Here is a 12858-nt window from a genome sequence, read left to right on the forward strand (position 1 = left end):
CAGAAAACATACGGGACTACTAGTCCCGTATGTTTTCTGAGTCACTAATCCGTGATTAAGTTGGCTCTAAACATAAGGGACTAGTAGTCCTGTATGTTTTCTAAGTCTTGTTTTTCAAAATCGACCTCTTTTTTTTCAAAAGAGGTGTATTTTGCAAATTATTTAGCAAAACGGTCTATTTTGCTAAATAATTAGCAAAAACAGACTATTTTGTAAATTTTCCCTAGAAATATTGATTGACCAAAGACCACAGTATATAATCTTGTCCTATTTTAATTAGGAATATTGATTGACCAAAGTATAATTTCTGTTTCTTAAGAGGACGAAGGGAGGTTTCATATTCCTCAAATTGTGCATGCCCCCACTGCGTTTTTAATATGGTATTATATTGACTGACCAAAGACTTAACTGAGACTTTTATACGACGACAGAAACATCCTAAAAATATAAATAGATAGCAAGGGTTTGATCCTGAATTATTCACATCTTCTTGGGGAATTCATTCCAATGGCTCGTCTGTTATTAATTTTTTTAGCGCTCACAGCTCTAGTCCTCCTCTCATGTCCACAAGCTTCCACATCCACCCCCACCTTCAATCCAAAGCACAACAATTTCACTGATCGACAAGCACTTCTCTCCTTCAAATCCACGATATCCGGCGATCCTAGAGGATCACTGGCCTCGTGGAACGTGTCTGTTCATTTCTGCCGGTGGCTAGGGATCACTTGCGGTGGACTCCGACATCCTCAGAGGGTTGTATCCTTGGACTTGAGCTCTCTTAATCTGGTTGGTGTTATTTCAACAACCATAGTTAATCTCACATTTCTCAGAAGGATAGATCTCTCAAACAATCAAATTAGTGGATCCATCCCACAAGAGATTGGTGGCCTTCCTCGGTTGCGGTATCTTTACTTGAGTTTGAATTTTCTCGAAGGAAGTATTCCTGCTTCACTGTCTCACTGCTCAAAATTAGAGGTACTTTCTCTGCGGGATAACAAGCTCCAAGGTGAAATTCCAGTCAGTCTCAGCAATTGTTCTAGCCTACAGGTCCTAAATTTAAAAAACAATAGCCTTACAGGTCGTATACCTTCTTCATTAACAAGTCTTTCCTTGCTTTTTGTTCTATCTATGTCTGGAAACAAATTATATGGTGGCATCCCGCATACTATCGGAAACCTTACTTCTCTAACTCAACTCTATCTGTACAATAACGAACTCACTGGCAGCATCCCATCTAGCATAGCTAACCTCGCCTCTCTAACTGTACTTTACTTGCACGATAACGAACTCACTGGCAGCATCCCACCGAGCATAGGTAATCTCTTTTCTCTTACTAGCCTTGCACTTGATAATAACCAATTATCAGGAAGCATACCACATTCAATCGGTAGGCTTTCTGAACTAGAAGAACTTCACTTGGACTTCAACGACCTCGCCGGGGTCATACCACCTTCATTGTGGAATCTCTCCTCTCTTTCTTATTTAGATTTGTCATTTAACTATCACCTATCTGGCTCACTCCCACCTAACATAGGCCGAGCTCTTCCTCTGCTTGAGGTATTTGGCCTGGACTGTAACCAATTCCACGGACCTATCCCAATGTCATTATCCAATGCATCTCGTCTTCGATACATTGAGCTTGCTGGAAATAGCTTCAGTGGCGTAATCCCTCCTAGCCTCGGACGTTTACGACAGCTGCAATCACTATTTCTGGGTGATAACCATCTGGAAGCCACAGAACCTGATGGATGGAATTTCCTAACCGCTTTGACCAATTGTACCCAGTTGGAGCGGTTGAGCATATCGTTAAATAATCTTAGTGGCGTGCTACCGAATTCCATTGCTAATTTTTCCACCAACCTTCAGCTTCTTGATATGCATAATAACTACATCTCTGGAAAAATATCTTCTGATATCGGAAACCTCGTAAACCTTACTCTACTTTATATGGTTGGAAACTCGCTTTATGGCTCTATTCCTTCAAGCATTGGGATGCTTCAGAAGTTGAATCAATTGGATTTGAGCAATAACAAGCTATCTGGAGAGATTCCATCTACCATCGGCAACCTTACTCAATTGAATGAACTTCATCTAGATTCCAATGAACTAAGCGGGAATTCCATCTACCATCGGCAACCTTACTCAATTGAATGAACTTCATCTAGATTCCAATGAACTAAGCGGGAATATACCAGCAAGTCTTGGAAAGTGCCAAATTGAATGAACTTCATCTAGATTCCAATGAACTAAGCGGGAATATACCAGCAAGTCTTGGAAAGTGCCAAAACCTAATATGTCTAAATCTTGGATCTAACAAACTTGCGGGTAATATACCCAAAGAAATAGTCTCCATATCCGGACTCTCCATATCTTTAAGTTTGACATCCAATTCACTGTCAGGGCCAATACCATCTGAAATCGGGAGCTTAATAAACGTGAATATATTGGATATCAGCATGAACAAATTGGTCGGCACAATCCCTAGCACTCTTGCTGAATGTCAAGTGCTGGAGGGACTTTATCTTGGTGGAAATTTCTTTCGAGGAAGTATTCCTTCTTCTTTAGCCTCGTTAAGAGGCATCCAGGAGCTTGATTTTTCAAGAAATAACTTGTCAGGAAAAATACCAGATTTCTTACAGGACTTTCATCTCCTAGACCATTTGAATCTGTCCTTCAATGACTTTGAAGGTGAAGTGCCACTACTTGGTGTGTTTGCAAATTCAAGTGCAGTTTCAGTTATTGGAAATAGTAAGCTTTGTGGAGGGAACCCAGAATTGCATCTGCCAGCTTGCCCATCTGAACCCTTTAACAAGAAACATCACTCGCGTACAGTATTAGTGATCTGCGGGAGTACTATTTTATTTATATTTGTGATTATTCTTTTCTGTTTCCTCATAGTCCGATGTCGTCGAAAAGGTTCAAGAAGAAAATCTCTTGACTCATCACCCACAATTGAGCAAAATGTGCAGGTCACTTATGGTGATCTAGTGAGAGCCACAGATGGATTTTCTGAGAATAATATAATTGGGACTGGTAGTTTTGGTACATTATATAAAGGACTACTCAATGGTGAAAGTAGGAAAGTTGTTGCTGTAAAGGTATTGAACCTTCAAATACAAGGAGCATCAAGGACATTTATAGCAGAATGTGATGCTGTGAAAAACATCCGGCATCGGAATCTTCTCAAGATCCTTACAGTATGTTCAAGTGTAGATTTCAAAGGTAATGACTTCAAAGCTGTAGTTTTTGAGTTCATGGAAAATGGAAGTTTAGATGATTGGTTGCATCCCAAAGCAAATGAGCAGTCCAAACCAAAGAAATTGGACCTTACGGCAAGGTTAGATATAGCTATTGACGTAGCTTATGCTTTGGATTATTTCTTGATTTCGTTACTTTTATATATGTTGTATTATTTTCTTAGGCTAAAATTTTAAAAGAGAAAACAAGATTACCATCTGAACCTTAAACATCACGGTAGATTTTCCTTTTATGGTTGAACACAATGCATTGTTTGTTTTTCTTCACACGTGCAAGTTTCAAATGCATACATGCATGTTTTACTAACACATTTCTATTAGAATATGTTCTGAATTTAAAGATGTAATTTTATTATCATAATTAAACTATCACATCTATGTGTTCATCTTATGCACTTCACTGAAAATATTCTCTTAGCATTCCATATATTGCCAAATTAATTTGATAAGAAAAATGTAATACTCAGTCTTACTTTATTCTTTCTCTTGGAATTATCTCAGGGTAATCCATTCTAATTGCTTCTATGTATTTTACCTATAACAGAGTATGGAATGGGGAATGAAGTTTCAACTTGTGGAGATGCGTATAGCTATGGGATCCTTTTACTGGAAATGTTTACAGGAAAGAGACCCACTGATGATATGTTTGTAGGAGGTCTTACTCTTCCTATGTTTGTGAAGATGGCATTTCCTGAACAAATCACAGATGTCATTGACGCTCATTTGCTCACACCAAGTGATGATTCTGAAAGCATGAATTATGCAAGAGCAACCAACTGCATCGCTTCAATTCTTCGAATTGGTATCTTTTGCTCAAATGAATTACCAGCAGAGAGAATGGAGACAAACAAAATCATCAAGGAACTGCATATTGTTAGAGATATGTTCATGAGGAATGGAAATTATGGGGAGAGATAGAGAGTACTGCAGAGTGGCGAAGGTCCATCTGCAAATATTCACTGACAAACATTGGTATGGGAATGTGCTATGCATGTGACACACACTAATAAAATTCACACACAAAATTCCTACTGAAATTAATTCGATCGATTAGGATGGCTGATTTAAGTGAGGATAGCCAATTTATTATGGATAGTTTCTACTGAAATATATTGCTTAGTCATTATGGTAAATTTAATTGCAAATATTTAATCGTGGAATGATCCTTTAATGTAAGCTACATAAAAGGAAAAAAAATTGCACTAGTATACTGTAGAGTAATCCTATTGAATTCCATACATTCAGCTTCATTTTTTTTGGGTCGATGAAAAATATAATTCCATTAACCAAATGATCATTTACCTGAGCAATACTATTTACTTCAGACACATGAAACCCCTCAAGCAACAGAAAGATAATGAAACAAAAGCTAACAGCCTATGCATTGTAAATAGTTACCAACATCAAAATTAATATTCTGGAGGGATGCATGGGATGGTGAAAGATAGCAGGTTGATAGTGCTTTAATTACTGTATTAAACCACTAGCATTGTTGCGTGTTATAGATAAATTCTTGTTGAAATTCTCTGTGCTTATATATTAGTAACCAAAGTGAAAGTGGTTTTTATTACTAAGTGGAAGAAAATGGTTCCTACCAACACCCATGTGTGTGTATTTGTTACGTGTTAAAGAGAATTCCTGTTGAAATTCCCTCTGCTCACACATTAGTAATTTAATTAAGTTGCCCCCTAAATAAATGTTGACGGAAGAAAGAATTCATGCGGTCAACCATCGTTGTTGTTGTTATTTTTTTGTCTGCAGAATTTCTCAGTTTATCTTTATGCTATGTTACGTATACCTTAGTTGCATATGTACATGTCATTAGAAATAGAGTATGGGATGGACATAGAGTTCTTATTCCTAGAGATTGTTGCAGCCATAAAGTACTAATGTTTTTGCATAGAGATGTTGGTGATATCTTCCAAGTTTTTAAGCCTTAAGAAAAGAAATTTGTTAATATCATTGATTTCCTTGCAATGTCATTGATTTACACTTATTTATAATCTCCATACTCAGGACCAGCATTGTCTGCTCGAGCAAACTACGGTAGAGGAATGGAGATAGAGAATGTATTGAAGCAGGCAAATGGTATCAGGAACATAGAGATTTATAGCGACAATAAGAGGGATTAACTTGTTTTTATATATGTTCTCATAGTGGTTTCTTTGTAATCAGTAGATTTGGATTGTTTGGAAGTATACCTTTATCTATTGGTTTCTTTGTAATCAGTAGATTTGGATTGTTTGGAAGTATACCTTTATCTATTATTCTAAATCTTTTTCTGGTTGTTTCTCCTGTAACCCTTTTTATTGTTTGGAAGTATACCTTTATCTATTATTCTAAATCTTTTTCTGGTTGTTTCTCCTGTAACCCTTTTTGTTCTATGAATGGCCTTTTATATCAGCGGTCTTGTTTTGGCATTTCTGGGATTTCTTTTACTTCATTAGATAGATTGAGTTCTTTCTTTCAAGCGTTGAGGTTGAAGCATCTGTGTTTATGCTTTTCATAGTTACTTTGGTGATTCCTGTAATTAAGTGTGTTTGGTAACCAAAGTGTTTCTTTTTGTAGTGTTTTTTAAAAAAATATCATACCATGGTGTTTATTTTTCAAACGTGTTTTCAAAACACCATTTATAGTTATTATTTATATAGCGGCGGCGGCGGAAGGGATGCTTTTCATAGTTACTTTGGTGATTCCTGTAATTAAGTGTGTTTGGTAACCAAAGTGTTTCTTTTTGTAGTGTTTTTTAAAAAAATATCATACCATGGTGTTTATTTTTCAAACGTGTTTTCAAAACACCATTTATAGTTATTATTTATATAGCGGCGGCGGCGGTGGCGGTGGCGACGGCAAGTGTTTCTTTTTGTAGTGTTTTTTAAAAAAATATCATACCATGGTGTTTATTTTTCAAACGTGTTTTCAAAACACCATTTATAGTTATTATTTATATTATTCTTAATCAAAATACAATTCTGAACACTTATCACACTAATAAAAGAAAGCACTCAGTTATGAATGACGCTTTCTTATGGCATTGCAGACTTGGTCACATTAATAAAGAAAGACTTGGCGAGCTTCATAAGCATGGATATTTAGATCCATTTGACTTTGAGTCTTATGAGACTTGCAAGTCTTGTCTTAAAGGTAAAATGACCAAGACTCCATTTACAGGAACTGGAGTAAGAGTTACAGAACTCTTAGGACTGATACATAGTGATGTATGTGGTCCTATGTCTACAATGGCCAGAGGTGGCTACTCCTACTTTATTACTTTTACTGATGATTTTTCAAGGTTTGGACATGTGTTTTTGATGAAACACAAATCTGAAGCACTTGAGAAATTTATCGAGTACAAAAATGAAGTAGAGAACCAAACGGGCAAGAAAGTTAAAATTCTTCGATCGGATCGAGGAGGTGAATACTTGAGCTCGGAATTCTTAGGTATTTTAAAAGAGAATGGGATTCTCTCTCAGGTTACTCCACCCTTTACACCACAGCTTAACGGCGTGTCAGAAAGAAGGAATCGTACCCTATTAGATATGGTACGTTCCATGATGAGTAACACTGAGTTACCTTTTTCATTCTGGGGGTATGCATTAGAAACAGCAACACACTTACTGAATAGGGTTCCAACTAAAGCAGTGCCTAAACCTCCATATGAGATATGGAGTGGGAAGAAACCACATCTTAATTATATTAAGATTTGGGGATGTCATGCTTATGTAAAGAAGCAAGATCCCAAAAAGTTAGAGGCACGCTCAGTATTATGCAAATTTGTAGGATATCCAAGGAATTCCATTGGATATCAATTCTACCACATCGATGAACAAAAGATAATTGTTTCTCGGCATGCCACCTTCTTAGAGAAGGAATTTCTTGAAAAAGAAATTAGTGGGAGCATGGTAGAACTGGAAGAAATTTCAGAGATACAAAATATTACTGATAAATTAGTGGAACCAGCAAATTCAGTTATACCAGAAGAACCTCAACCACTCCACAGATATCCAAGGCGATCTCATGCACCTAAGACACAATATAATTTTTTAGTTGAAGGTGGCATGTTAGATCACGTCATAGATGATGACGAACCTTTAAGTTATCAGCAAGCCTCTGAGAGTAGGGACTCTGTTGCTTGGCATGATGCAATGAAATCTGAAATAGACTCTATGTACACCAACAAAGTATGGATATTAGACAATGCTCCTAAAGGGGTGATACCCATAGGTTGCAAATGGTTGTTTAAGAAAAAGTTGGGTGTAGATGGAAAAGTAGAGACTTTTAAAGCTAGACTGGTAGCTAAAGGTTTTCGTCAAAGACCTGGTTTGGACTACGATGAAACTTTTTCTCCAGTGGCTATGCTCAAGTCTATTCGGATCCTACTTGCTATAGCTGCTCACTATGACTATGAGATCTGGCAAATGGACGTTAAAACTGCATTTCTAAATGGTGATTTAGAAGAGTGCATATATATGACGCAACCAGAGGGTTTTGTAGTTAGTGGGAGCAGTGGAAAAGCATGTAGATTGCTTAAATCTATTTATGGACTGAAGCAAGCATCACGGAGATGGAACATCTGTTTTGATGATGCTATCAAAGAGTTTGGTTTCATCAAAAATCCAGATGAACCATGTGTGTATAAAAGGATAATTGGGAGTATTATATCGTTTCTTATTTTATATGTAGACGATATACTCTTAATCGGTAATGACATACCGTCATTACAAGCGGTTAAAATTTGGCTATCAAAAAGATTTTCCATGAAAGATTTAGGTGAAGCATCCTGTATACTGGGTATTCAGATCTATAGAGATAGATCTAAAAGGATGTTAGGATTATCGCAATCTAGATACATTGGCAAAGTGCTAAAACGGTTTAGCATGGAAAATTCCAAGAAAGGTTTTGTACCTGCATCTCCTGGAATCTCCCTCTCTAAAAAGATGTCTCCCCGGACTGATGAAGAGAGGAAACGCATGAGTCTAATTCCTTATGCCTCGGCAGTAGGATCGATCATGTATGCCATGTTATGTACTAGACCAGATATCGCTTATTCACTCAGTTTGGTAAGTAGATACCAATCTGATCATGGAGAAGAGCACTGGAAAGCGGTCAAGAATATACTTAAGTACCTTAAAAGGACTAAGGAGTTATTTTTGATATACGGTAAAAGTGACCTCCGAATGGAGGCTTTTTCCGACTCAAGCTTTCAGAGCGATATCGATGATAGTAAGTCTGTATCTATCTTATGTTTGTATTTCATGTTAGTCCTACTACATCTCATGTTAGTTTGGTCTAGTCTGTTGGCCTTCTTATTTTTGATGATGTTTAACAAACAATTTACCACTAATGTTATTTGTCTAGTATTTTATTGATAGGGGGAGCTTTCGCTCTCTTAATCCTTTTGTCCCCTTTTTGATGTTGTCAAAGGGGGAGAAATATTGTGAGTATATTCTTTTTTGTTTATATGCATGTGAATTATAATTTATATATCCATTTCCTTTCATGCATATATCCTTTTTGTATATTCATTTCCTTCATGCATATATTTCTTTTTGTAAATTGTTTGTCATCATCAAAAAGGGGGAGATTGTTGGCCTTCTTGTTTTGATGATGTTTAACAAACAATTTATTACTAATGTTGTTTGTCTAGTGTTTGTGCATTCCTATGTTTTGTAGACAAACAACGTTGTTGGAGGATGGATGGAATAGAGCTTCAACGATCATATCCAAAGGAGGTTGGCGGAATGTCGGTGAAGCCTTGCAATTCAAAGTTAAAGATCAAGTTCAAGCTTCATCCGCGAGATTACCAAGTAGAGCTTATTGAAGACCAATCAAGCTTGGGTAATTTAGTTTAGGATTTATATTATGTGTGTTAGATACTCTAAGCTTAATATAATATACACGCACGTATTTGGTTTCTATGTATATATATAGTTATATATATACATTTGTTATGTTTAATAGAATTTACAAAATCATGTTTTTGTTTGTGCACATGTCCGTGCATGTTTTACAAAATAGATGAGTTTTTATAAATGGGAAGTGATATTGAAGAAATTCTTTCTTTCTCAAAGTTTCATCAAGTTTGAAATTGATTTGTTACGTTTAATTGAATTTACAAAATCATGTTTTTCGTTCGTGCATGTTCGTGCATGTTTTACAAAACAGATGAGTTTTTATAAATGGGAAGTGATATTGAAGAAATTCTTTCTTTGACATGTTTATCTACATGTTTAGAAACTTCTCTCAAAATTTTACTATTTTTGGAGTTGATTTACTGTTCCCAATTGATTTTACAAAATCGTGTATGTCAGCAGTTTTTCAGAAACTGTAAATCTGTGTTCAAACATTTATTTCTCTCAACTGGGAAAAGATTTTTCATAAATTCTTTCTCTGACATGTTATTCTACATGTCTAGAACATTCCCACAAAATTTCATAATTTTTGGAGTTCATTTACTGTTTTAAATTGATTTTATAAAACATATGCGCACTGCTACAGTAATCCGGTCGACCGGACCGATCGACCGAACATGTCTCTGGACGTTGGTTACTGTAGCTAACGGCTATAATTCCCAGATTTTGATATATCCGTTTTTTTGTCTTTTTGCTTGGTTTTCTTGGGTTTTTGGGCTTGTTTCATGAGCCTATATATACCCCATGCCCTCATACTTCTAAGGGCACTCAAGAAATGTTTTAAACAAGTTTAAAGAGTTTTAAACAAGGGTTTAAGTGTGTTTTAGTGTTTGTTTGGTTTGAAGATTGTTTTCACAAGTGGAGGAGATCATCTTCTTGTTTGGGCTCCAATCTCCATCTCTCCATCTTGTCATCTATTGGAGAAGTTTTCTAAACTCTATCTAGCTTTACATTTGCTTAGTTATTTGATTATCATTCTTTAAAGCTAGTTTTTATATTGAGTTTAGATTTGATTATATTATCTCATTGTTACACACACCCACTTAAGCTTATTGTATTTGCATACATAGTATATTAGGGTTGTGAGAGATTGTAACATTGAGTTTGTGCTTAATTGAGTTCTCATCTATTGTAGAGAACAAATTTATATTTGTTACATTGTGAGTGGTGTAAGGTGTGAGATTGTTAGGTTTTCGGTGAGCTAGAAACCGAGTGTGTAGTGAGGTTTTCGGTGAGCTAGAAACCGAGTGTGAGGAGTGACGTTGATCGGTGAGCGTTGAAAACCGATACTGTGAGGTGTAAACGTTATTCGGGTGAACGTAGAAAACCCGGTTGATAGTGGATTTCTCCCCGGGAGTGGGGAGCGGAGACGTAGGACGGAAGGTCCGAACTCCGTGATCATATCGTGTGTTTGAGTTTGTCATTGGCGCATTTGTTTTTGCATTTATCTTATATCGCCAATTGTGCATTACTCATTTATTTCATCCACTATCTAGTTCATTTTGTTTACCCTTGTGTTGTTTATATATCCTTGCATATATCTCATAGTATATCTCTTTGCTAGGATATTTACCTTTGTTCATATTGCTTATTCTTGCTTGTAACATATTGTATATCTCTCTTACAAGAATAATTTGTTAATTAATTTTAATTGGTATTTAATCGGATTACCCCCCCTCTAGGGTCTAACAATTGGTATCAGAGCTTGGTGCTCTTTGATTTAAGGTCTAATCGCCTTGAGTTAAAGATCCAAGTTATATTTTTGTGCTAATCTTGTTTTGTTTGCATTTGTATCTTGCTTGCATATTTTTACAAATTATGGATATGAATGATGCATCTTGTTTAGGCTATGATTCTAGTATTGCTCCTAAATTCAATGCTTTCCCTTATGCTCAATGGTGTTTTAGATTCAAAATATTTGTTCAATCTAAAAATATCGATTTATGGGAAATCATTGATTGTGCTTATATTGTGCCCACGTTGGAGAAATCTAAGTGGAGCAAACATGATAAAAAGATGTTTATTATGAACAAGCTTATGTTAGAATTTTTATTGAATGCATTTGATTCATTTATGTCTAACAAGCTTGATTCTTTTGATAGTGCTTACACCTTATGGACATTTATTGAAGCACATCAAGGAGACTAGGAGGCGATCCGACAAGCTTTGGAGGATTCCGCTTCAAGTTCATACGGAGCTTCATGCACACGTGCACTAGGCGATAGACCTAGTGAGGTTTGTGAGTTCGAAACCATTAATGATTTACCTAATGATGAACTTGCTTGTGCTAGTGAAAAGTTGTTGCATGCCTTTAACAAATTGCATAAAGATTTTGTTGATTTACAATGCAAGCATGATAATTTAAAATCCGATCATGAGAAGCTAGTGTCCAAATTTGATGTCATTGAAAATGAAAATACTATGCTTAAAGAAAGCAATGACTCATTAAATTTGGAAAATGAAAATTTGATCTCATCTATTGCTAGCCTATCTCATGCTAAGATTGATGCCATGTTAGAAGTAGAGAACATAAAGAATGATACATCTTCTTTTATAAATGACTATTTATGTTCTACTTCTAAAAATACATATGTCCCTAAAAATGAAGATTTGAATCTTATGAAAAATAGTATTTCATCTTTAGATTCAACTTTGAGAATATGCATTAATAATCATAAGAAGCTTATGGATATGTGTGCTAAATCAAAATCATCCACTCATTATGCACACATGTATAGCAAAACTTATAAGTGTTCTATTTGCGGCCGTCAAGGTCATTTAGCTAAGTTTTGTTATGATGCACACAAACTTAAGAATTCTAATGCTCCTTGTGCATCTCATGTAGCTTCTTCATCTTGTACACTTATACATTCACATGCTCATTTTCACAAAGTTCATCATAAGCATGCTAGTGTGTTCAAGTGTGATCATTGTGGTCGTTTTGGTCATTTGGCCAAATATTGCTTTGATTTAAAAAGAAAATCTCATTTGATAAATGCTTCCAATAGACCACATGTTTTTAAATGTGATGTTTGTGGTAGGTTTGGACATCTTGCTAAATTTTGTTTTGATATACAAAAAGCTTCTAAATTGCAATATGTTCCAAATAGACCATTGTTTAAGAATGTTTCTCATTTGCAAAATAATTTTAAAAGAAAATCTTTATTTGCAAATGATTCCCGTGCACGAGCTAATGGTCCACAAAAACAAATGGATCTCTTTCATTGCACAAAATTTTTAAAGCCAAGAATTTTAGTATTTTTTTTTCTTTTTCTTGGTTTCGAAAAATGTATTTTAAACTTTTATGAAAACAATTCCTTTTATTGGTTAAAATCTTTTGTTTTCATGATTATTTGATTTGCTTCCATAAGAGGACTACGTTTATATAACCCTCCGGAGTTATTGGGTGTTTATTCCCAAACATTGTTTGCCGGATGCTAAAATGTTCATATGGGTTAATACTAGCTCAAGAGCTAGATAGAGTTGCCTCTCTTGATTTTTGAAAATCAATGATGATTTGGTTTTATGATTTAAACTTTGATTTATGATTTCAATTGGTTGATTTGTTTTCATTTGAAAACTTTTTACATGATTCTCATGTTCCTCTTCTTTTGATTTCATAAATCTATTCAGGGGGAGCTATTCCCTATATTTGCTTTATACTCACCTATGCTTATTGATAGGGGGAG

At 35.5% G+C, this 12858-nt stretch overlaps 1 protein-coding gene across 1 annotated transcript; it reads left to right on the top strand.

The window, feature by feature from the left end:
* On the top strand, nucleotides 508–3434 carry LOC109821690 (receptor kinase-like protein Xa21). Its single transcript, XM_020387854.1, has 2 exons — nucleotides 508–2089; nucleotides 2227–3434. Exons 1-2 carry the CDS (start codon nucleotides 508–510, stop codon nucleotides 3432–3434), a joined length of 2790 nt encoding a protein of 929 aa, XP_020243443.1.

This window comes from Asparagus officinalis, chromosome 8 (genome assembly GCF_001876935.1).
Source record: "Asparagus officinalis chromosome 8, Aspof.V1, whole genome shotgun sequence".
Lineage (NCBI taxonomy): Eukaryota > Viridiplantae > Streptophyta > Magnoliopsida > Asparagales > Asparagaceae > Asparagus > Asparagus officinalis.